Raw genomic sequence first — 26443 nt, 5'->3', positions numbered from 1 at the left:
CCAGAAACCATTATTGTCAGGTTCCACATGTGAGCGTTTGGGGTTGATGCAATTTACTATTCCTTCTGAGTTACATAAGATGGAACATGATTTGTCTGGACCATTGAGGAAAGAGCAAATAATAGAGGCCTATGATGATGTGTTCAAGTGGCCAGTGAAGTCTGTTCCTGGGGAAGTACATTTTGAACTTGATCCAAGTGTTCCACCATTCCAGTGTGCTCCACGCAATGTGCCTATAGCCCTCAAACCGAAAGTGAAAGCTTTGCTTGATCAGTATGAAGCAGATGGGCATATTGCACCTGTGACTGAACCAACGGACTGGATTAGCAATATGGTCATTGTGGCAAAGCCTGACAAGTTAAGAATCTGTATTGATCCTAAATTTTTAAATCAAGCACTGCGAAGATCTCATTATATTATGCCGACATTGGAGGATGTTTTATATAAGCTGCCCAAAGCAAAAGTCTTTACACTGGTTGATGCACGTGATGCATTTCTGCAATGTAAGCTGGATGATAAAAGCAGTTATATGACAACCTTTTGGACCCCTTGGGGTAGGAAAAGATGGCTTAAACTTCCTTTTGGAGTTTCCGTAGCACCTGAGGTTTACCAGCGAAAACAACACGAATTGCTGATTGGACTTAGCGGCATTGAGCCGATAGCAGATGATATTCTTGTGGTTGGCTGTGGCGAGACAGTAAAGGAAGCGGAGGCTGATCATGACCGCAAGTTGCTAGCGCTATTGGATCGTTGCAGACAAGTGAAATTAAGACTTAGTGTGAAGAAACTGCAATTTAAGTTGAATGAGGTTCATTTTCATGGTCATATCCTGTCCTCTGAAGGTTTGAAAGTTGACCCTGAAAAAGTTAGAGCTGTCTTGGAAATGCCAAAGCCCACTGATGTAAAGTCTGTGCAACGTTTGATTGGGTTTGTGACATATTTGGCCAAATTTATGCCTCGCCTCTCAGAGGTATGTGAACCCCTGCGCAGGCTTCTGGACAGAGATTCGATATGGCACTGGCTTCCAAAGCATGATAAAGCTGTGGAGGAAATAAAGCATTTGGTCACAGTTACACCTGTGCTGAAGTATTATGATGTTACCAAGCCAGTAACTGTACAAAGTGATTCCAGTAAAACTGGACTGGGATGTTGCTTGATGCAAGAAGGACAACCAGTTGCATTTGCTTCAAGAGCATTGACTCCAACTGAGCAGAATTATGCACAAATTGAAAAGGAGTGCTTGAGCATTGTCTTTGCTTGTTCCCGTTTTCATTATTTTCTATACGGCCGGGACGTGATCACAGTGGAGACTGATCATAAACCACTAATTGCCATCTTTAAAAAGCCTCTTCTGTGTGCACCTAAAAGACTTCAGAGTATGATGTTAACATTACAGCATTACAATCTCTGTGTCACCTACAAGCCAGGCCCTGAGATGTATATCAGTGACACTCTTAGTAGAGCAATAGCTATGGATGGGAGTTCTGGAGCAGCTCAGAGTTATCACACAGTGTGCACCATGCATCCGGTAATGACTGACTTTGCAAAGATTAACCAGGCAGATTATCTGAATGTCACTGATCGGCGACTGCAGCAGGTTCAGCAGCACACCATGACTGATGAGAGCCTGCAGATTTTGAAGTCTATTGTACTGGCTGGATGGCCGGACTCAAAAGAAGAGACACCAATCATAGTGAGGGACTATTGGTCATTTAGAGATGAGATCAGCGTACAGAATGGAATTTTGTACAAAGGGCCAAGAGTCATCATACCAAAATCTTTAAGATCCGAGATGCTGGCACGCATACATTCCAGCCATCTTGGAGGTGATGCATGCTACAGACAAGCAAGAGATACATTGTACTGGCCTAACATGCAAAGTGAGATTAAGAACTATGTTGGTAACTGCTCGGCATGCAATGAATATGCTCATGCACAACAGAAAGAACCTATGATGTCACATGAGATACCAGTGCGTCCATGGCAGATTGTGAGCATGGATTTATTTACTTATGCAGGCAAAGACTTTCTGTTAATAGTGGACCATTATTCTGATTTTTGGGAAATTGAGCTTCTCCCAGACTTATCATCTGAGACTACAATAAAGCACTGCAAGGCACAATTTGCACGTTATGGCCAGCCTGAAAGAGTGATCTCTGACAATGGACCACAGTTTGCATGTGAACAATTTAGACGATTTGCCTCTGAATGGGAGTTTGAGCATGTTACTTCATCCCCACGTTATCCAAAATCGAATGGTAAAGCTGAGTCTGCAGTTAAGATAGTAAAGAATTTGTGCAAAAAAGCTAGCAGTGATAATACAGACCAATGGAAGGCCATATTACATTGGAGAAATACACCCACCGAGGGCATGGGGACTAGTCCTGCACAGCGTCTGATGTCAAGGAGACTTAAGACATCTTTACCAGTTGCCAGCACTTTGCTCTATCCGTGTGTAGTCCAAGGTGTGCCTAAATTGCTACAGCAGAGGAAGCAGATTTCTAAGCTGGGGTATGATAAATCTTCTAAGGAGTTGCCTGAACTTGCTATTGGTGAGCCAATTCGCATGAAGCCCCTTCCTGGAGATCGCACAGGCCGTTGGAGACTTGGTACCTGTGTGCGCAAGGTTGCACCACGCTCATATCTTGTGGATGTGGAAGGTAATTTGTACAGACGCAATCGTGTGGATTTGCGAGTAGCTGAAGGGACAATACTACATGAGAATGTTGGGCATTCCGTTCCTGGCTTGATTATGGAGCCGGTTGCGCCAATGGTGAATCAGGAATTTGAAAGGCCACAGATTGTTATACCTGAATTTGGAGAAAATGAGAACATGGAACATGCAGACATTCCAGATGGCAGTCCATCATTATCACCCGCTAGAGTTATACAGACTCCTGCCCAACGAACTTCATCTCCGACTCAACTTCCTGTTTTTACTCGTAGTGGCCGTCATTCACGGCCACCTGACAGACTTGATTTATAGTTTCAAAATAAACAAAGTAATGGAGGACATTGTTAGCATTGTTAGTTATGTTATATCTGCAGCATAAAAAAAAAAAAAAAAAAAGGAAGATGTTTGTGTAATGTTAATCTAACCTAGTGTTGCCATGTGAGTTATATAGATGTAGCTGCTTGTGATGGGGGTGTGACTTCCTGTCCAGGCTGCCTTGTTCAACATGCCTACTTGGAACTAGCATGCAGTGTTTGTCTTCATTTAATACATCTGAAACATAACTGTTGGTTGTGACCTCATGGCCAAGCGCCACCGGCCCAGAGGAACACTGACGTGGAAGAGCAGCAGCGAGTAGCTTTACATGTTAGATGATCCTGGCTGTTACTCCTTCATGTTAGTGCCTACACATGGGCGCTGCAATGGCATAATAATTACTGGATGAATGACATGAGATCTTTCAGCATTTTAGCTGCTTCCTGACCATTAGTGAAGTGCCTCAGTTTGCTCAATGGTAGCTCCGGACCAGATATCCAGAAGATATGTTTATGTGTGTGCTTTACCTAGAACACCATACTCAATCCACATAGCTGCCAAAGTGAAGAGGAATTAGCCTGAGAAATGTGTATTTTTAGCAGCTTCTAGCATACTTACACTCACTACTTGAGAAGGACAGAGACAGCAGCAGAAATAAAAATAACTTCTTCAAATTACAATCTGCAAAAGAGAAAATTAATTTCATTACGATCGGCAATTTAAATGAACTACACGGCAGCTCAATTGTGCCTGTATCTCAGGAGTCTGTAAAATGTATCACTTTAATAAAACTCTATTGCTTTATCTGATTACGTAGAAACATAGAAAGTGACGGCAGATAAGAACCACTTGGCCCATCTAGTCTGCCCTAAACACATGTACATACACACACTAGGGATACTTTTTTGCCAGGAGCCAATTATCCTACCAGTATATTTTGGAGCGTGGGAGGAAACCAGATTACCCAGAGGAAACCCACTCAAGTATGGGGAGAATATATATAAACTCCACACAGTTAGGACCTTGGTGGGAATTGAACCAATGACCTCAGTGCTGTGAGGTGGTAATGCTAACCACTACACCGTCGGCACTACTGTGTTTCTTTTTTTTTTTAAATCTGTTTTTATTTAATGTCCAAATGCTATCTCATCTCTACATGGGATGTCCTCCTCATAAATTATTGTCATCACATACTCTCTCCAGTCCGCTGGCCATTATGTTGGCCGGGATGGGCTCTGGGGGAACCATCTGCCGGTCACTTTTAGCAATCTGTAGCCCATAGACTACGACGGGTACACGCCTTCTTCAGAAGGCATTATTGTGGGGGCCAAACTTGGGAATGCTTTGAGTTCTGGAGGTGGGTAAATCTGTCAGCATCATATCCCCAATAGAAACCTATGGGGGCTGCAGCGGCTATCGGGAATGGAGGGATCGCAGCAGGTATTGAAGATATCTGTGGTGGTCCCTCTGCCTTACATGCAGGCGATTCTAAATATGTGAGGTTATTTTGGGGGAATAAACCACAAAATTTTTTATGACAAATGGCCCCCTAAGTCAGTATAGTATCCCTCGTAAAATGGTTGTTTGTAAACATGAATAGTTGAGATACTCCAGTTTTTAACTGTGCATGCCCGCAGCTCAGCATATGAAGATGGGAGTCATTGTAGAAGGGACCAATGCTTGCTCTTTGTGAAGTGAGGAGTCTGCAGACATGATTTGTCGGTGCTACAGTATCTGCTGGACAGCCACAGATTTCCACCTTTTATTGTATGGTTAAATTATGTTCTCAGCTAGACATAGGGGTATATTCAATTGCAGTCGAAAACTGCCGTCTGTCGAAAAGACGGCAGTTTTTTACTTTTTAAGGTCGAATCCTGATTCGACCTATTCAAAGCTTTTCGACAAGTCGAGGTATTCGACTTGTCGAAAAGCACGTGGATCGGCAAAATAGCTGCCGAACCACGTGTTGATGTCGAAAACGGGGCCAAATCCGACAGGTTTTGGCCCCCCGTTTTCGACCATCTCAATCCGACATCAAAATGATGTCGGACTGAGATGCGGACCCAGAGGAGGCGAGGGGGGAGAACTGCAGGGAGACGGGGGGACAGCTGGCGGGAATACAGGGAGATCAGCGCTACAGTAGCACTGCAGCAGGATGTCACTCACCCGCCTGACCTCACGGCAGCTTCCACCCGGCTCCAGCACGTTGCTGGAGCCAGGTGGAAGCTTCCGTGAGGTCGGGCGGCTGAGTGATATCCTGCTGCAGTGCTACTGTAGCGCTGATCTCCCTGTATTCCCGCCAGCTGTACCCCCGCGGCTCGCCCCCCCCCCCCCCTCCTCTTCTGCATCCCATCTTAATTCGACTTGAAAAAGTCGAATTAAGATGAGGATTGAATAGGGGTTATCGTATCCATTCCGACAAATACATGTCGTAATGGATCCGACTTTAATTGAGTATACCCCATAGAGATGTGTTCTCATACACTGTTGTTTCTATTGCACCAATAAGCCCCTCTCTGCATGCCAGGTCCCGGGGGACTCGGCCGCACTGTGTATTTTTCTCACTCATAATGTGTGTCTTATTTGCACAAATAAAACAACTGGAAGTGACAAATCTACATTGCTAGCTTGCACTGATCAATTTGCAGTATTCGTACATCTGTGTGCGACTGAGTCTAAATCTGTATACAAAGGACTGAGATGCAACGGCCACAGCTTTTACTCACACCAAGGTGGTCATTCCTTTTTGATCGCAGCCAGCAACTTTTTGCTTCTGCTGCGATCAACTAGTCCACGCCTATGGGGGAGTGTATTTTAGCTTAGCAGGGGTGCAATCGCTTGTGCAGTCCTGCTAAGCTAAAAATATTTAAAGCAGAACAAGACTAGGCCTGGACATACTTACCCTGTGCGACGATCTCTGCAATGTAGGAGCCGGCTTGGACGTCAGACATCCGCCCTCCATTCTCCTGCACACGCCTGCGTTTTCTTCTCCACTCCCCGAAAACGTCAGCCAATGGTCCGGAGACGCCCAGGAACGCCTTATTTCTGTTAATCTTCTTGCGGTCAGCTCTGCGATCGCTTTCTTTATTGAGCGTGACGTAACCCGGCGACCCCTGTTGCCGGGCAATGATATGCGTGCACGGTGCAGCAATCGTTACGTGCGAATGGGTTTGAATGACCCCCCAAATTCTGTTGTGCTCCCTCTGCAGCTTTGTACGTGTGAGTGGATTTTGCTGCATCTGTGATACGATTATAATGCAACACATTGGCGTCAGGCATCTCACTCCATATGGTGTGTGTAGACGTGAGGTGCATAAGGTCACATCTGCATTTATGGAGGTAAATGAATAAGGTACTGTATGTACATCAATGAATTTCACCTTTCACTTTCTTGTTGTGACACTCCCGAGGGTAGGTGTGTATGTGGGCATCGCAAGCACAGTACCTTGCTGTAAAACATCTCTAAACTATATTTATGGACTATGGGAAAGGCAGTCATGCCAAGTCTGTGGGTGCCATGAAGTGCCGTCATCAGGGGGGACTGCCAGGACTGTAGTCCTGGGCCTGACAGAGAAGGGCTCCTGGGAGGCAGTGTTGTGGATTTGCTGCTGGTTGAAACTGGTGGACTGGCAGGCTGAAGTGGAAAAACGTCAGCGGCATTCTGAATCTGGCACTGGCTGCAAACCCTTAAGAAGCAAGTGGACCAGCGGACAATAAGGAGGGGCTGCTGGAGTGACACAGGGAGAGCTGGGAGGCTGCTGGAGTGACACAGGGGGAGCTGAGAGGCTGCTGGAGTGACACAGGGGGAGCTGAGAGGCTGCTGGAGTGACACAGGGGGAGCTGAGAGGCTGCTGGAGTGACACAGGGGGAGCTGAGAGGCTGCTGGAGTGACACAGGGGGAGCTGAGAGGCTGCTGGAGGGACACAGGGGGAGCTGAGAGGCTGCTGGAGGGACACAGGGGGAGCTGAGAGGCTGCTGGAGTGACACAGGGGGAGCTGAGAGGCTGCTGGAGTGACACAGGGGGAGCTGAGAGGCCGCTGGAGGGACACAAGGGCAGGTGAGAGGCTGCTGGAGGGACACAGGGGGAGCTGAGAGGCTGCTGGAGTGACACAGGGGGAGCTGAGAGGCTGCTGGTGTGACACAGGGGGAGCTGAGAGGCTGCTGGAGTGACACAGGGGGAGCTGAGAGGCTGCTGGAGGGACACAAGGGCAGGTGAGAAGGCCCTGCCTATTTTGTCAGTCGCGGGCCCCAAATTTTCTAATGGCAGCCCTGGTGCCATGCTACTGTATTTCCCTTTGGGTGGGTTTCCCATTTCCACAATGATGTTGATGGCACTGGCATTTTTGAATGTTAACACATTGTTCATACTTCACTGATTTAACCTTAGCTATGCCAGACCAGTTTCAGATGATTTTGTAGCTCTCGATCTCTATCCGACGAGTAGTGAATTTGACACAAGCAACTCTCTGCTTTAGAGATACTGGGGGTCATTTCGAGTTGATCGCTCGCTAGCAGTTTTTAGCAGCCGTGCAAACACTATGCCGCCGCCCACTGGGAGTGTATTTTAGCTTAGCAGAAGTGCAAACGGTTGTATCGCTGAGCGCCTGCAAAAAAAATGTGTGCAGTTTCAGAGTAGCTCAAAACCTACTCAGCACTTGCGATCACTTCAGACTGTTCAGTTCCAGATTTGACACAGGGGTCATTCCGACCCGATCGCACGCTGCACTTCCTCGCAACCATGCGATTGGGTCGGAACTGCACATGCACAGCGGCCGCATTGCACGGCGACGGCCGTCGCCGGGCAGCGACACCATGAATGAAGAAAGTCTTTTTGGAAGTGGTGAGTCCAACGCAGGTGTGTCCAGGCGTTTGGAGGGTGGATGTCTGATGTAATTCCGGGATCTGCATCGCTGTAACGATCGTACAGGGTAAGTAACTCTTACCCTGGCCTTCTTTTCAAGGAAACGTTTTAAGCATAGCTGGGTTGCACAAGCATTCGCAGCCCTGCTATGCAGATATACACTCCCCCATAGACGGCGTCTAGTTGATTGCATGTGAAGCAAAAAGTTGCTACGTGCGATCAATTCGGAAGTGCGCTGCAGGTGGGGCAGATGTAACATGTGCAGAGAGAGTTAGATTTGGGTGGGGTGTGAACAGACTGAAATCTAAATTGCAGTGTAAAAATAAATCAGCCAGTATTTACCCTGCACAGAAACAATACACCCTACCCAAATCTAACTCTCTCTGCACATGTTACATCTGCCCTACCTGCCGTGCACATGGTTTTGCCCATTAGAGGAAAATGTTGTTTTGCAATCAACCTTGAATTAGGCCCATAGTCAGTTTGGGATTATGTGAAGGAGCTGAGGACTTAACTCAGTCAGTGGATGTTTGATGGGATCTGCAGCTGGTCCATTTATGAGGGTTTCATAGAAGCAGAGTATGGAGGAACAAGGATCAATCTAAGGGTGTAGGTACTAAGGGGGCAATTCAGACCTGATCGTAGCAGCAAACTTGTTAGCAGATGGGCAAAAGCATGTGCACTGCAGGTGGGGCAGGTGTAACATGTGCAGAGAGAGTTAGATGTGGGTGGGTTATATGGTTTCTGCGCAGGGTAAATACTGGCTGCTTTATTTTTACACTGCAATTTAGATTTCAGTTTGAATACACCCCACCCAAATCTAACTGTCTCTGCACATGTTACATCTGCCCCACCTGCACTGCACATGGTGGGTCATTCTGACCCGTTCGCTCACTGCTTTTTATCGCAGCCGATCAAACGGGTGCCCACCGCACATGCGCCAGCGCCGTAGCATGCCGGTGCATTGCAGGCGGCCAAAGGCCGTAGCTGGGCTGTGCTCGCATCTGCCTGATTGACAAGCAGAGGCGGTCGCTGGGTGGGAGGGGGTGTTTGGCCCCCGTTTCATGGGCGTGGTCCGGACAACGCAGGCATGGCCAGACCGTGTGGGGAGCGGCCCGCAGCAGCTACATGACGTCATATGCAGCAGTAGCGGGCCGTGGAGCTACTCTTGAAGCGCAAAGGCATCTCCGCTGTGTGATGCCTTTGCACTTCTGCGGGGGGAGGGGGGGCACTGACATGCAGGGCGGGATAGCCCTGTGCCGGGCGTCCCCCCGCATGTCAGTGTGAATGATCGTAGCTGTGCTAAATATCTAGCACAGCTACGATCATCTTGGAATGATGGCCATGGGGGTGATTCCGAGTTGTTCGCTCACTAGCAGATTTTAGCAGCATTGCACACGCTAAGCCGCCGCCTACTGGGAGTGTATCTTCGCTTAGCAGAATAGCGAACGAAAGATTAGCAGAATTGCGAATAGAAATTTCTTAGCAGTTTCTGAGTAGCTCCAGACCTACTCACAGACTGCGATCAGCTCACGCCGTTTCGTTCCTGGTTTGACGTCACAAACACGCCCTGCGTTCGGCCAGCTACTCCCCCGTTTCTCCAGACACTCCCACGTTTTTGCCTGACACGCCAGCGTTTTTCCGCACACTCCCAGAAAACGGTCAGTTTCCGCCCAGAAACACCCACTTCCTGTCAATCACACTCCAATCACTTCAACAATGGAAATTCTTCGCTCTGCCGTGAGTAAATCTACTACATTTTGTGTTAAAATACTTAGCCTATGCGTACTGCGTACCATGCGCATGCGCATTTTTGCCTTAATCGCTCCGTTGCGAATATCGGCAACGAGCGAACAACTCGGAATGACCCCCATGGTTTTGCCCAACTTCTAACAAATTTGCTGCTGTGATCAACTCTGAATTAGGCCCTAAGACCTGGAGAGTGATAAAGTACTAGCCAATCAGTTCCTGTCTTTTTTCAAACAGCCTGTAAAATGTAAATTGGTCAGTACTTTATCTCTCACAATTTTATCTCTTGCCAAGCTTTGATAAATGCAGTACCTCCCCAAGGCTTACATCGAGGAGCAGAAAGTTCTCTTTTAACACCAAAAGTGACCTTTCAGCTCATCACCTTGTGTAGTATTCAGGGGGTATATATTTACTTAATATTGGTTTTCGGACAGTAAAACGACTAAAACCCAATCTTAGAACACCATAGAACAGTGGACAAATAATCAATGTTTTTTTTATTTTTACTATGGGGGTCATTCCGAGTTGATCATAGCTGTGCTAAATGTAGCACAGCTACGATCAGGCACTCGGGGGGATGCCCAGCACAGGGCTAGTCCGCCCCGCATGTCAGTGCCGCCCCCCCCCCCTCCCCCGCAGAAATGCAAAAACATCGCACAGCAGCGATGCTTTTGCATCCCAGGAGTTACTCCCGGCCAGCGCAGCTGGGAGAACCTCTTAGCTGCCCCGGGTCGCAGCGGCTGCATGTGACGTCCCCCACCCCCCCAGACGCCACCTGCCCAGCGACCGCCTCTGCCTCAGAGGCGATCGCTAGGCAATGATGGCTGGCATGCGCCGGCGCACTGCAGCACCAGCACAAGCGTAGTTCCGACCTGATCGCTGCGTTGCGATAAACTACAGCGAGCGATCGGGTCGGAATGACCCCGAGAGCGGTCACTGCCATAGCAACCATTTAGAGGGCAAAATGTGCTAAGCCTTAAAAAAAGATAAAGTGGAGAGAGATAAAGTACCAGCCAATCAGCTCCTAACTGCCATGTTACAGGCTGTGTTTGAAAACTGAGTTTGGCACTGGATGGCTGGTAGTTTTGCTTCACTCCACTTTACCAGTTTTCAAAGCTTAGTACATCTGGCCCCCATACACTTAGCTAATCAATGTTACAGTTTAATGCCAAAAAATGCAAAATCATGCACTTGGGTCTCAAAAATCCTAAAGCTAAATATAGTATAAATGGCACTATACTGGAAACTACTGAGGAGGAAAGGGATCTAGGAGTCACTATCTCAGGGGACATAAAGGATAAATATAGTATTAATGGCACTATACTGGACACTACTGAGGAGGAAAGGGATCTAGGAGTCACTATTTCAGGTGATATAATGGATAAATATAGTATTAATGGCGCTATACTGGAAACTACTGAGGAGGAAAAGGATCTAGGAGTCACTATCTCAGGTGACATAAAGGATAAATATAGTATTAATGGCACTATACTGGACACTACTGAGGAGGAAAGGGATCTAGGAGTCACTATTTCAGGTGACATAAAAGATAAATATAGTATTAATGGCGCTATACTGGAAACTACTGAGGAGGAAAAGGATCTAGGAGTCACAATTTCAGGTGACATAAAGGATAAATATAGTATTAATGGCGCTATACTGGAAACTACTGAGGAGGAAAGGGATCTAGGAGTCACTATTTCAGGTGACATAAAAGATAAATATAGTATTAATGGCACTATACTGGACACTACTGAGGAGGAAAGGGATCTAGGAGTCACTATTTCAGGTGACATAAAAGATAAATATAGTATTAATGGCGCTATACTGGAAACTACTGAGGAGGAAAAGGATCTAGGAGTCACAATTTCAGGTGACATAAAGGATAAATATAGTATTAATGGCGCTATACTGGAAACTACTGAGGAGGAAAGGGATCTAGAAGTTACTTTTTCTGGAGACTTAAAGGATAAATATAGTATTAATGGCACTATACTGGAAACTACTGAGGAGGAAAGGGATCTAGGAGTCACTATTTCAGGTGACATAAAGGATAAATATAGTATTAATGGCACTATACTGGAGACTACAGAGGAGGAAAAGGATCTAGGAGTCACAATTTCAGGTGACATAAAGGATAAATATAGTATTAATGGCACTATACTGGAAACTACTGAGGAGGAAAGGGAACTAGGAGTCACTATTTCAGGTGACATAAAGGATAAATATAGTATTAATGGCACTATACTGGAAACTACTGAGGAGGAAAGGGATCTAGGAGTCACTATTTCAGGTGACATAAAGGATAAATATAGTATTAATGACACTATACTGGAAACTACTGAGGAGGAAAGGGATCTAGGAGTCACTATTTCATGTGACATAAAGGCTAAATATTGTATTAATGGCACTAGACTGGAAACTACTGAGGAGGAAAGGGATCTAGAAGTCACTATTTCAGGAGACATAAAGGATAAATATAGTATTAATGGCACTAAACTGGAAACTACTGAGGAGGAAAGGGATCTAGGAGTCACTTTTTCTGGAGACTTAAAGGATAAATATAGTATTAATGGCACTATACTGGAAACTACTGAGGATGAAAGGGATCTAGGAGTCACTATCTCAGGTGACATAAAGGATAAATATAGTATTAATTGCACTATACTGGAAACGAGGAGGAAAGGGATCTAGGAGTCACTATTTCAGGTGACATAAAGGATAAATATAGTATTAACGGCGCTATACTGGAGACTACTGAGGAGGAAAGGGATCTAGGAGTCACTATCTCAGGGGACATAAAGGATAAATATAGTAATAATGGCACTATACTGGAAACTACTGAGGAGGAAAGGGATCTAGGAGTCACTATTTCAGGTGACATAAAGGATAAATATAGTATTAATGGCACTATACTGGAAACTACTGAGGAGGAAGGGGATCTAGGAGTCACTATTTCAGTTGACATAAAGGATAAATATAGTAATAATGGCACTATACTGGGGACTACTGAGGAGGAAAGGGATCTAGGAGTCACTATCTCAGGTGACATAAAGGATAAATATAGTATTAATTGCACTATACTGGAAACGAGGAGGAAAGGGATCTAGGAGTCACTATTTCAGGTGACATAAAGGATAAATACAGTATTAATGGCACTATACTGGACACTACTGAGGAGGAAAGGGATCTAGGAGTCACTATCTCAGGTGATAAAAGGATAAATATAGTATTAATGGCGCTATACTGGAAACTACTGAGGAGGAAAGGGATCTAGGAGTCACTATTTCAGGTGACATAAAGGATAAATATAGTATTAATGGCACTATACTGGAAACTACTGAGGAGGAAAGGGATCTAGGAGTCACTATTTCAGGTGACATAAAGGATAAATATAGTATTAATGGCACTATACTGGAAACTACTGAGGAGGAGAGGGATCTAGGAGTCACTATTACAGGTGACATAAAGGATAAATATACTATTAATGGCACTATACTGGGAACTACTGAGGAGGAAAGGGATCTAGGAGTCACTATCTCAGGTGACATAAAGGATAAATATAGTAATAATGGCGCTATACTGGAAACTACTGAGGAGGAAAGGGATCTAGGAGTCACTATCTCAGGTGACATAAAGGATAAATATAGTAATAATGGCACTATACTGGGAACTACTGAGGAGGAAAGGGATCTAGGTGTCACTATTTCAGGTGACATAAAGGATAAATATAGTATTAATGGCACTATACTGGAAACTACTGAGGAGGAAAGGGATCTAGGAGTCACTATTTCAGGTGACATAAAGGATAAATACAGTATTAATGGCACTATACTGGACACTACTGAGGAGGAAAGGGATCTAGGAGTCACTATCTCAGGTGATAAAGGATAAATATAGTATTAATGGCGCTATACTGGAAACTACTGAGGAGGAAAGGGATCTAGGAGTCACTATTTCAGGTGACATAAAGGATAAATATAGTATTAATGGCACTATACTGGAAACTACTGAGGAGGAAAGGGATCTAGGAGTCACTATTTCAGGTGACATAAAGGATAAATATAGTATTAATGGCACTATACTGGAAACTACTGAGGAGGAGAGGGATCTAGGAGTCACTATTACAGGTGACAAAAAGGATAAATATACTATTAATGGCACTATACTGGGAACTACTGAGGAGGAAAGGGATCTAGGAGTCACTATCTCAGGTGACATAAAGGATAAACATAGTATTAATGGCACTATACTGGAAACTACTGAGGAGGAAAGGGATCTAGGAGTCACTATCTCAGGTGATAAAGGATAAATATAGTATTAATGGCACTATACTGGAAACTACTGAGGAGGAAAGGGATCTAGGAGTCACTATTTCAGATGACTTAAAGGCAGGTAAGCAATGTAACAAGGCAATGAGGAAGGCTAGTCAGATGCTTGGCTGCATTGGGAGAGGAATCAGCAGCAGAAAGAAAGAAGTAATAATGCCACTGTATAGGTCATTGGTACGGCCTCATCTAGAATACTGTATTCCGTTCTGGAGGCAATGGCGCACCCAGGGGGGGTTTCCGAGCACCCAGAAACTAGAGATGAGCGGATTCGGTTTTACTCGGTTTTACTCGGTTCTCAAAACCGAATCTTATTGGCTATCCAAAACACGTGACATCCGTGAGCCAATAAGATGTCGTTTTGAGAACCGAGTAAAACCGAGTAAAACCGAATCCGCTCATCTCTACCAGAAACCCCCTCCACTAAAAAAAAAAAAAAAAAAAAAAATTTTTTTTTTTTTTTTTTTAGCTGCATGAGTATTATTAATGGCTGTCTAGCGTCCTCTGCAGCCTGCTGTCTTCCTGGTGGCACTTGTAAGTGCAATAAAAGTTTACTTTATTTTAATTATAGTACATATATATATCCATGTGCATACATATATACACATGTATATACATACATACATATAAACACACACACACGATAGATATAGATATATATATATATACATGTGTATATCTACACACACACATATATATATATATATATATATGTATGCATGTTTAATATGCTATGTATATATGTATATGTATGTGTGTATATATATATATATATATATATGTGTAGATATATATATATATATATATATATACACACACACACACAGACACACTAGTTTTACGGACCCAGCATATACTGGGTCACCTCAGTCCCCACCCCCGTGATTGGCTCCGCCCAGTTCTGGAAACCCCCCCATGCAAATCCTGCGTTTGCCACTGTGGAGGCCATATCTTCAAAAGGATATTAATACATTAGAAACTGTACAAAGGAGGGCAACTAAAATGCTGCATGGCCTACATCACAAAACATACCCAGAAAGACTAAGAAATCTCAATATGTATAGTTTGGAGCAGAGAAGGGAAAGGGGGGACATGATAGAAACTTTCAAATATATCAAGGGTTTTAACAAAGTCCAGGAGGGAAACATTCTCCAAATGAAGAGAAGCAATAGGACACGAGGACATGCACTGAGACTGGAGGGGGGGAGGTTCAGGGGAAATTTGCAGAAAAATTATTTCACAGAAAGGGTAGTGGAATAGTTGAATAGCCTCCCATCAGAGGTGGTAGAGGCTAAGACAGTAGAGCAATTTGAACATGCATGGGATAGACATAAGGATATCCTTACAAAGAAATAAGGATCAAATAAGGTTAGAGATAAAAATAATATAAAAAAAAAAGGGGGCAGACTAGATGGGCCAAGTGGTTCTTATCTGCCGACAAATTCTATGTTTCTATGCAGGGCCGGTTCCAGGGCTTCTGGCGCCCCGGCGGCATTGGGGGGCGTGGCTTCATACAGGGGGCGTGGTCATTTACGCCCCCTGTACAGACTGGAATGATGCGCGGTGCGCAATGACGTCATCGCGCACCGCACATCAAAGGTCCTTTCAACGAAGAGAAACTAGACGCGTAGCGTCTAGTTCCCTTCGTGGAGAGGACCTTGGCCGTGTGGTGTGCGATGACGTCATCGCGCACCGCACAGTAAAGGACCACTCCACGAAGGGAAACTAGACGCGTACGCGTCTAGTTTCCCTTCCCAGCGGCAGCAGGGTGACAGCGGGGGCCGGGGGGCACACACTGCAGCAGCGGATCTTGCCCTGGTGCGGCGCCCTCCGGAAGGCGCCCTGCGCCCTCCGGAAGGCGGCGCCCTGCGCCCTCCTGAAGGCGGCGCCCTGGGCAAAAGTACTGCTTGCCCGTGGCAAGATCCGCTACTGTTTCTATGTTTCTAATGCTACCCCATTCATTCCTATGACAGTGTCAGCTAATGACTCGTCATTTTGGGTAGGCACTGTACACAGTAAACAATGCGTGTCCATGGGGTTCAATGTTGTTGTTTTTTTCTTTCAAGACACTTAGATGCCTCCTACATGGATCGAAGAGGCCATCCAAAACTTTGGTAAATAAATATGTATTTTTTATTTTATTTTTTGTTAAATAAAATATTAGAACATTCTGTGTCCAAGTCCTGTGGTTATTTTAATATTTTCTTTATGGGTGGATTACGGGGTGCCAGTGGGCCCTTAATGCCCTTGTATGCTGGCACTTGTTGTTCCACAAGTGTCAGCATTCTGGGGTAGACTTGCTGGGACCTGCCTGCTTATAATAACAAACAATATTATATATATTTTTTTAACTATTCGCCTACTACCACCAGAGGTGCAGGGAATAGCCCCTGGCCTTAACTAAAGCCTAATCTCACAGACAGGGCCAGCGACAGGGGGGGGGGGGGGGGGTTAAAGGGGACACCTGTACTAGGCCCCATGGATCAGAGGGGCACCAAAGATATGCCGCTTAGTGCCTGGCAGGGATGTGAGAGGTCTTGTACAAATAGGGCAGCGAGCTGTAGGCGATGTGGGCGTGGCTTCAGAGTGACGGGAGCCTCTCACACACAGTGACTGTGTGGCCCAAGTGTGTGCGTCCGCTTCTCTGGGTCCAGCTCTGTTGCAGGCAGTTACAGAACACGGCAGCAGCTCAGTTGGCCTCTTCTGGTGGGGTGTGAGGACCACATGGTGCCTGCTGGGTGGCGTTCGGGTCTGGGTACTGGGGAGTGTAGCGCAGGGGAGTCTCTACCTGGGGTAAGAGTGACATGGTAAGGGGATTCCGGTACACTGAGCTGGAGATTTGGGATGGGGTGGAGGAGTTGGGAATGGAGTCATTAGGGAGAAACAGACTGTGGGGTGTGTGGGAGCAAGGAGAGAGGGAGATACATATACAGTATATATTATCAGTTTCTTATATAGCTCAGCAAATATCTGAGGGGGCCCCAGAGATATCGCTGTACCAGGCCCCAAGATTTCTGTTGCTGGCCCTGCTCAGATACCTCCTGCAACGGCTAATTAGCACTGCAGACCACAGTCCCCTAAGTGTCACAACTGAGGGCTGGAGCTGAGAAGAGGAAGCCTCAGGTGCAGGGGCAGAGGTGTAATGAAACCTTGGCGGTAGTATGGGCTGTTCACCTATACATATTATACATAAATATTTTTTTTACCTTCATTGTGCTAGATATATATATATATATATATATATATATATATATCTATATCAATTTTATTACATACACTATCACCTCATATTTTCAACAAGAGAATAAGGGGAACATTTACTAAGCAGTGATAAGAGCGGAGAAGTGAGCCAGTGGAGAAGTTGCCCCATCAACCAATCAGCAGCTCTGTATAATTTTATATTATGCAAATTATAGATGTTACTTCAGTGCTGATTGGTTGCCATGGGCAACTTCTCCACTGGTTCAAGTCTCTGCTCTTATCACTGCTTAGTAAATGTCCCCCTTATTTGTGCACTAAGAGGGAGTGTGTTCCCCTCCTACTGTCACTATCTGCTGCTAGTTCTCTTTGCTAGTAATTAAGCGCAGCCCTCAAACCCCCCCTTTTTTCCTCGTTCACCAGGACAGCCTTCCACCAGAGCTGCTGTCCCAGCAATGAAACTTTCATATATACAGTAGGGTCCATAATTCTGTTGAAGGCACTGATAAACGCACCAACAGAGACTTTAAAAAATTGTTGGCGTAACACAATAATTGATACATAGACCCCTAAGTACTGTAATTAATGACTCACATGGAATGTTTAATTCATCTTCATGTGATGATAGGTCCTCCACGGTCCTATTATCAGACTCACAGTCACTGGTTCCCCCTTTAAGAGCACCTGACAAAATAAAACAGTGATCCCATCAATTCATATGTAAGGTGTCAGCTTAGTAAAATTTAGCAAGATGGAAAGTTTTCCACTTTGGAATGAGACAGCGCTGGAAAAGCCTCAGGACAGGATATTAATTTCACTTATCCGCCTATTGTTTGGTAAGCTCACAGAGCACTTGTATCATTGGTTGCAACTGCATTGTGATTTCAGAGTTGGATACATGTAGCCACATTGCAGTCCCATAGAAATCTATGGGACAGCTGAAACCCTAAGGATACATATGGGGATACTAAAGTGATGCAGTAAAACCTCAGACAATGATAGATTTGTTTGATACATCTTGCTCCATATCGCAAAGAATAAGCCAAAAAAGGAGGGGCTTTCCCCCCCCCCCAGGTGTCCCCCTGCATGCAAAATAGTACTTGCAAAAATATTTGCAAACTATAGAGTTATAGAAATTCAGAGGTATTTGTTGCATGCATTTGCAAAAACGGTACATGGTAAGCTGCTGAGCCCCTTCACGGCCTTTCTAATTACCGACAGTCCCTACACTGTGCTGGGAGACACCTGGAGGGAAAAGCCCCCCCACCCCCTCTCCTCTCTTAAGATGCCCCTGCTAAGGCACACATTTATTTCAGGCCTTTTCTTATTTCAATATGGAAACTTCAGTATCGAACTCACAGATACAGATACCTCCTGCAAAGGGCTAATTAGCACTGTAGGCCACAGTCCCCATTGTTTTTAATGGGGACCATGGTCTTTAAATCTGTACCAAGCTGAGTTTGCCCTCATTGCCTAATGACATCTTCAGACATCATTTGCCGCCTTGTGTCTATGGACACATTCTTGCAGGAGAGGGATCTTACTCTCGGAATACGGCACTGCACATGCAATTTCATAAAAGGCCATAGCTATCACGTCACAGTCAAGATGTTCCTCAGGACAGCCTTCCACAAGAGTTGCTGCCCCAGCAATGAAACTTTCATACATAGGGTCTGTAATTCTGTTAAAGGTACTGATCAATGCGCCAAACTGAGAATTGTGAGTGTAACACAACAATTGATACATAGACCCCCTAAGTAATTACTGACTCACCTGGATTGTTTAATTCATCTTCATGTGATGATAGGTCCTCCACGGTCCTATTATCAAACTCAAAGCCACTGATCCCCCCTTTAAGAGCACCTGACAAAATAAAATAGTGATCCCATCAATTCATCTGTAAGGTGTCATCTTAGTAAAATTCAGCAAGAGGGGAAGTTTTCCACTTTAGAATGAGACAGCGCTGGAAATGCTTTAGGACAGGCCATTCATTGCACTTATCCGACTATTGTTTGGTAAGCTCAGAGAGCACTTGTATCATTGGTTGCAATTGTATTGTGATTTTGTAGTTGGATACATGTAGCCATATTGCAGTCCCACAGAAACCTATGGGACAGCTGTGCCATGGGACCTCAGCAGAAGCCCTAACTATACATATGGGGATACTAAAGTGATGCAGTAAAACCTCAGACAATGGTAGATTTGTTTGATACATCCTGCTCCATATCACAAAGAATAAGCCAAAAAAGGAGGGGCTTTTTCTCCCCAGGTGTCCCACTGCACGCAAAATAGTACTTGCAAAAATATTTGCAAACTATACAGTCGTAGATATTCAGAGGTGTTTGTTGCATGTATTTGCAAATACAATACATGGTAAGCTGCAGAGCCCCTTCATGGCCTCTCTAATTACCAACAGTCCCTACACTGTGCTGGGGGACACCTGGGGGGGGGGGGGGGGGGGGGGAGTCCCTTCCCCCCACCCATCCTCCTCTCTTAAGATGCCCCTGCTAAGGCGCCCATTTATATCAGGCCTTTTCTTATTTAAATATGGAAACTTCAGTATCGAACTCACAGATACAGTTACCTTCTGCATAGGGCTAATTGGCACTGTAGGCCACAGTCCCCATTGTTTTTGATGGGGACCATGGTCTTTAAATCTGTACCCAGCTATGTTTGCTCTCATTGCCTAATGCCATCTTCAGACATCATTATCCGCTTTGTGTCTATGGATGCATTCTCGCATTAGAGGGATCTTACTCTCGGAATACGGCACTGCACATGCAATTTCATAAAAGGCCATAGCTATCACGTCACAGTCAAGATGTTCCTCAGGACAGCCTTCCACAAGAGTTGCTGCCCCAGCAATGAAACTTTCATACATAGGGTCTGTAATTCTGTTAAAGGTACTGATCAATGCGCCAAACTGAGAATTGTGAGTGTAACACAACAATTGATACATAGACCCCCTAAGTAATTACTGACTCACCTGGATTGTTTAATTCATCTTCATGTGATGATAGGTCCTCCACGGTCCTACTATCAAGCTCACAGCCATTGGTTCCCCCTTTAAGAGCACCTGACAAAATAAAACAGTGATCCCATCAATTCATCTGTAAGGTGTCAGCTCACTAAAATCCAGCAAGAAGGAAAGTCTTCCACTGCAGAATGAGACAGCGCTGGAAATGCTTTAGGACAGGCCATTCATTTCACTTATCCGCCTATTGTTTGGTAAGCTAGGAAAACAGTTATAAAAGAGGTTAAAGAAAGGCTGATTGGGAACACAAGCTAAAATAACAACAGGCTACATACCTCCGGGTATGACATGCCAAGAGTGTACAAGCAAAACTTTTTATCTTATTCATCAATATAAACTACAAGGTGTAATAACTGCTTACATATAGAGAGAAAGGATAGGGGTTATTCCAGATTATATTTATATGCGCCCACTGCACTTTATATTTTTAGCCACACTACTAGAAATGCACTTACCATGCAAAGGAGTACGGTGGTGGGTCTCCTCCTTGGGTCTACTTGGACACTTCGACAGAGGTGACATCTTTGTGTCCTTAATCCTTCGTTTGCTGCCAACTGTGTTGAGTTTAGAGTCTGCCATAACCAGTGCACCAGTATCTTCGGTGTTTGTCTTGGTGGGATCTGCTTTACCCAGGACTTCAGTTACTCTGGTCTTTTTTATGACCATATGATTTTTAAGAGGTCTCATAGTTTTATGTGGTCTCTTTTTTGAAGCGTTGTGGATATTGGTCTCGGATTCTCTTAAGACATCAGTAGTTTCCCCTTTCTTCTCTGTAAGGATAGTGTTGGCTTCAGCCGTGTCCAAATCCTTGTCATTGGACTCAATTACCAATAGCACCTCATTTTCATGCTGGTTATATTTTGTGCCACCACTGTTGTTTTCAGCCACAGGTTCACCAAATGGTAAGTCACTGCTGTCTTCATCTGGCAGACCCACCTCCGTATTTTCAGACTCTTCAGATTGCATGCTGGTGTCCTCCTCTGTTGGCTTACCCACATCATCATTGTCAGTAATTTCCATTGTTATGAGGTTGCCCTCCAGTTCACCCGCTCCCACGTTGATGCCGTTCTCAGTTTCGTCGATAACACCAACTTTTGCGCAAATGTTGTCCAGATCATTAGGGTCTCCAGCTTGCAAAGCCATGTTGCCAAGCTCAGGTTCCCCCACATTGGAACTCATCACGTCTTCCATATCTTTTATCATTCCCTCTTTGTTCGCACAATTTCCGTCGGTTGGATCTTTAATCCCCAAAATATGTTAGATTTGAAGTTCTTCAAGGCTTTTTACAGTATTCTTATTATACCTAGTGATATAAGATATAGAACATAACTTATTAACAGTAACATCAAATATCACTTTTGCAGCCTTTACCTAAAGCCAGACAGACCAAAATCTCATCTCAAAAACTGTAGTTACAAGTTTTGGTGAAAAGCGCTTCCAAATATACACTCAATAAAATATTTATTTATATTTATAAGTAGATTAATAATTTAAAAAAATAAAAAAATGGGTTAAGTTGGTTAAATCAAACAGAACTATGGTGAAGTTCATCAGAACCTAAGCAATTTTGTAAGTAATTTCTGAATTTTCATCAAATTTGTCTAGTACTGTACACCCACTGAAGCATCAGTACAACCATATTCCGCAGAACGGAAAGTAGCCAGTGAGAAAACGGCCCATACCTGCAGGGGCGTATTAACAGAGGAGGGGCCCCGTGTGCCGCCTCCTCCACACGGACCCCCTCCTCTTTAGCCGACAGTGCAGTAAAGTCTGAGCACTAGGGGGCACAGTCTCTATTACGCATACCTAGATCTCTGGGGAAATGGCACTCACCCATTTTCTCAGACATTTCCTTACTGCACTTGCACAACACACTGGGAAAATGTCAGCCGCATAATTTTACTGGTAATTTATGGAGAGGTGCTGCCATCAATGCGGAACATCAGGGAGGTGAGTAAAATGGGTGCAGAGCGTGCAGTGTGGCCCCCCCTGAACTCAGGGATCCGTGTGCCCCACACCCTGCACACATTAGATACACCACTCTGAGTGCTGCTGGATGTTCCGCACATGCGCGGTCCTGCTGACTACACATGCGCGGTGGCCATTGCTGGAAGGGTTCTGGGAGAACCCTCCACTGGCTGCATCTGCAATGTGTATCTTATAGGATACAGCGGGCTACCGTCATCTGCAGATGGCGATAGCTGTGGAATCACGCTTAGGAATGCTCTACATTCCAGAAGATGGTAAATTTGGCAGCATAGCATCCCCCAAGAAAACTATGGAGGTTGCGTCTGCACTCGGGAATGGAGGGATTGCAACAGGTATTGGAGATATCTGCTGTGGTTCCGCTGTCATACATTCGGGGGATGCTACATATTTGCAGTTACCCTCAAAAACACCTGGATAAGCCACAAATATTTATTGGTAAATGGGCCCCTATGAAGTTGTCACGACTCTCTCCCAGTCCAGGCTCACACAATATTTAGATACATGTTTTGAACATAAGTCAAAGACATTTCAGCGCTACAGGCAGAGAAACGCGTTAAGGATATTGATACTGTGACCTTAATATCAGAGGGAATTTGTTCCCCTGGGTGTGGTATGACTTGCCGGCGGTCGGGACCCCGACGGCCAGCATACTAGCACCGGGATCCCAACCGCTGGAATGCCAGCAGCGGGGAAAGCGCGCCATGCTATCTATTCTCCATCCAGGGGGGTCGTGGACCCCCAAGAGGGAGAATAGGTGTCGGTATGCCAGCTGTTGGGATTCCGGTGCTGGTATACTGTGCATTGGGATCCCAACAGCCGGCATACTGAATACCATTCGTTCACCTAAGGAGCTCCAGTTTGGTGTTCCCGTACTCTATACTACTATGTCCATGGTATGACTGATGCATTGGTCTGAACCTACGTCCTACATACAGATGGAGCCACGATCATCTTGGCCTCTCTGCTGCGCCTAGGCACACCATGGTCTATTAGCGTAAACCTTTCATCTACATCAGGGGATTAAGTAATTACAGCAGGGGATTAAGTCCGACTGCCCTGGCTCAATTAATCATTTTAAAGGCCAAGGTAATGTTGGCTCCATCTGTATAGGCACTTTACACAGATAAGGCTTTGAGCTGCCTGTAGCACACGCTCAGAAGCTGCAGGTGATCCACATTGAGAAGCTACGAGGAGACCACCCAGGGAGTGTGATCATTGGATCCTCACTTGTTCCCTGGTTCAACATTCAGGGACTCTGACTTGTCCTCTTCTGACTGCTCTGTCAGCAAAGTTCCAAATTGAGGGTGAAAAATAAACTTTTTCACCCTCAAAAGAAGATAAGGAACCTCTTACCTATAATCTTGTGTTAATTGGACACTGGGTTTGATTCATATTTGTGCACAAACCCGCCGGTTTGTGTACAGATTCGGATTTGCATTGTCGCTTGCAGCCCCCTGTCAGCCGCAGCGTGATTGATGCAGCATTTGGGGTGTGGAGCGGGTTGCGGCACCCGGCACCATGTGTCTAGTGTCAAGTTCCAGTCCATGCGCTTGAATTATACATTGTTACTCTATTAGAGGTTACCCTGTGGAGCAGGTCTGCCGATGAACAAGGCGACTTAGGGGGTAATTCCGACTTGATCGCAGCAGGAATTTTGTTAGCAGTTGGGCAAAACCATGTGCACTGCTGGGCAGGCAGATGTAACATGTGCAGAGAGAGTTTGATTTGGGTGGGGTGTGTTCAATCTGCAATCTAAATTGCAGTGTAAAAATAAAGCAACCAGTATTTACCCTGCACAGAAACAATATAACCCACCCAAATCTAACTCTCTCTGCACATGTTATATCTGCCACACCTGCAGTGCACATTGGCCCTCATTCCGAGTTGATCGCTCGGTAATTTTCTTCGCATCGCAGTGAAATTCCGCTTAGTACGCATGCGCAATATTCGCACTGCGACTGCGCCAAGTAATTTTACAATGAAGATAGTATTTTTACTCACGGCTTTTTCTTCGCTCTGGCGAACGTAGTGTGATTGACAGGAAATGGGTGTTACTGGGCGGAAACACAGCGTTTTCGGGGCGTGTGGATAAAAACGCTACCGTTTCCGGAAAAAACGCAGGAGTGGCCGGAGAAACGGGGGAGTGTCTGGGCGAACGCTGGGTGTGTTTATGACGTCAAACCAGGAACGACAAGCACTGAACTGAACGCAGATGCCGAGTAAGTCTGAAGCTACTCTGAAACTGCTAAGAGAGGTCTAATCGCAATATTGCAAATACATCGTTCGCAATTTTAAGATGCTAAGATTCACTCCCAGTAGGTGGGGGCTTAGCGTGAGCAACTCTGCTAAATTCGCCTTGCGAGCGATCAACTCGGAATGACCTCCTATTTTAATACATTGGTCCCTAAATCTGAGCCTATGTGCGCAGTAAGCGGTAACTTTGGGGGTAATACAGACCTGATCGTAGCAGCAAATTTGTTAGCAGTTGGGTAAAACCATGTGCACTGCAGGGGGGGGGGGGAGTGGGGCAGATGTAACATGTGCAGAGAGAGATAGATTTGGGTGGGTTATTTTGTGTCTGTGCAGGGTAAATACTGACTGCTTCATTTTTACACTGCAATTTAGATTTCAGTTTGAACACACCCCACCCAAATCTAACTCTCTCTGCACATGTTACATCTGCCCCACCTGCTGTGCACATGGTTTTGCCCAACTGCTAACAAATGTGTTGCTACGATTAGGACTGAAAAAATAGGGAGCCCCCCTCCCCCCATAAATGCTCAGCTCCTTATTCCTTAATTGTAATATAAACCTCACAGTTTGCTTCAACCATCTATATTGCAATTAAGAAATAAGAAGCTGAGCATTTATGGGTTCACTGTCTGGAAAAGACTCCTATAAATTAATTTTACATGACATGTTTACCCTACCTTATATAAAGACTTTAAGGGACAATTCTATTTATAAGGGTAATTTGGAATGTTCTTATCCGGATACGATTGAGTCAGTTATCCAACACAGTTTTTATTGATTTGATTGTATGCTATATATGTCAACTATATGGTATAATATTTTTATAGTGTTTTTAATTTGAAAAGGTTGAATGAATAAATTCTTATTTTAATTCAATTAGCGCTCCCTTGATATATTTAATAGCTTTTCATAGTATATGTACAGTTTGGCACTCCAGTAGCTCCATTTGGGAGCAGCTTATTAATAATTTTGCATATATAAAAAATCGAGCAGAAGGGTGGCTAGGGACTTCTTGGTTTGTGTTTGTGTTACATTCAAATGACAGCTGAACACAGAAAAACACATACTACTTACCTTTCCAAATCCATCTTGAGAGTCCTCCTCTCTGCTCTCTCTCTCAACCAAGCTGTTCCTGGCTGTCCTAGCTCTTCACCACCGCGGCTCCTCTTCACTGACGTCATGACGTCACGCTGCGCCACATCCAGAAGAAAAAAACTTTATTAAACAGCAAGCTGCTGCTTGACGATTGTGATCGGCGGCGGTGGGCGCGGGCGGGCATGTAGCTGCACAGTGACAGTGCACTGTCAGTCTCAGCAGAAGGGGGGCGGCAGGCGGTGGCTGTCTCAATGACAGGGATATGAAGGCAGAGCTGGATTAAAACCATGGGGGGCCCGGGGTACTTTAGACAGTGGGGCCCCTATTGAAGAGAGGGGTAGAGGGCACACCTATTAACGGGGCCTAATGCCCACCATGCGCCCTTGGGCTTGGAGGGCCCGACTATAAATGGCCACAGGCCGAGAGGGCCCGACTACATACCCACAGGCTGGGAGGGCCTGACTGTACCTACGGCCTAGTACCCGATCCCTGAAGGTCTAGGGAGGAAAGGATGGGAGGGTGGGGGGGGGGGGTGAGATCAGCCTCACCTGGTCTGGGTCAACTTCCATCAGGAGCACGGCGTCTTCCGTCCTCTTCAGTGGCCACCGGAGCTCTTCTCCCTCCGTCCGGCTCTTCACTGCTCTTCAGAGCGGCCTCCCTCTTCATCTCCCACCTGGTGTCTTCTGCGCTCTTCCGCGCAGTCATCTTCTTCGGCTCCCACCCGGCGTCTGACTTCAGATGCCGGGGGCGGGGTCTATACGAGCACCGATTGGCTCACCGCACCATCTTCTGATTAGCCGGCGCCCCGCGAGCCTTGTTTGGCTCACGGACGGCGCCAGGTTTGAACTCCGGCCGCCAGCGCTTCAGATTGGCTGCCAAGCCGGCGCCAAGTTTGAAGCGCCGCTGTTCGTCGCCACTTCCAGTCTGGTGCAGGGAAACACCTGGTC

General features: G+C 45.5%; 1 protein-coding gene across 3 annotated transcripts in view; it reads right to left on the bottom strand.

The window, feature by feature from the left end:
* Window positions 1-26443, bottom strand: part of LOC134965852 (uncharacterized) — a 128296-nt gene that overhangs the window by 34007 nt on the left and 67846 nt on the right. For 2 of the 3 annotated variants that reach the window (XM_063942233.1, XM_063942232.1), the window contains exons 2-6: window positions 20615-21462; window positions 20112-20201; window positions 18899-18988; window positions 17720-17809; window positions 3608-3670 (exon numbers count right to left, since the gene is read on the bottom strand). In XM_063942233.1, the coding sequence (XP_063798303.1) occupies window positions 3608-3670; window positions 17720-17809; window positions 18899-18988; window positions 20112-20201; window positions 20615-21362 (1081 nt within the window). In that variant the 5' untranslated portion in view covers window positions 21363-21462. The remainder of the gene's footprint in view (window positions 1-3607; window positions 3671-17719; window positions 17810-18898; window positions 18989-20111; window positions 20202-20614; window positions 21463-26443) is intronic. The other variant, XM_063942234.1, reaches the window with a different exon arrangement.

Source organism: Pseudophryne corroboree, chromosome 10 (assembly GCF_028390025.1).
Source record: "Pseudophryne corroboree isolate aPseCor3 chromosome 10, aPseCor3.hap2, whole genome shotgun sequence".
Classification (NCBI taxonomy): Eukaryota; Metazoa; Chordata; class Amphibia; order Anura; family Myobatrachidae; genus Pseudophryne; species Pseudophryne corroboree.
Note: the sequence above shows the minus strand (reverse complement) of the source record. Positions and strands in the feature narration are given on the sequence as shown.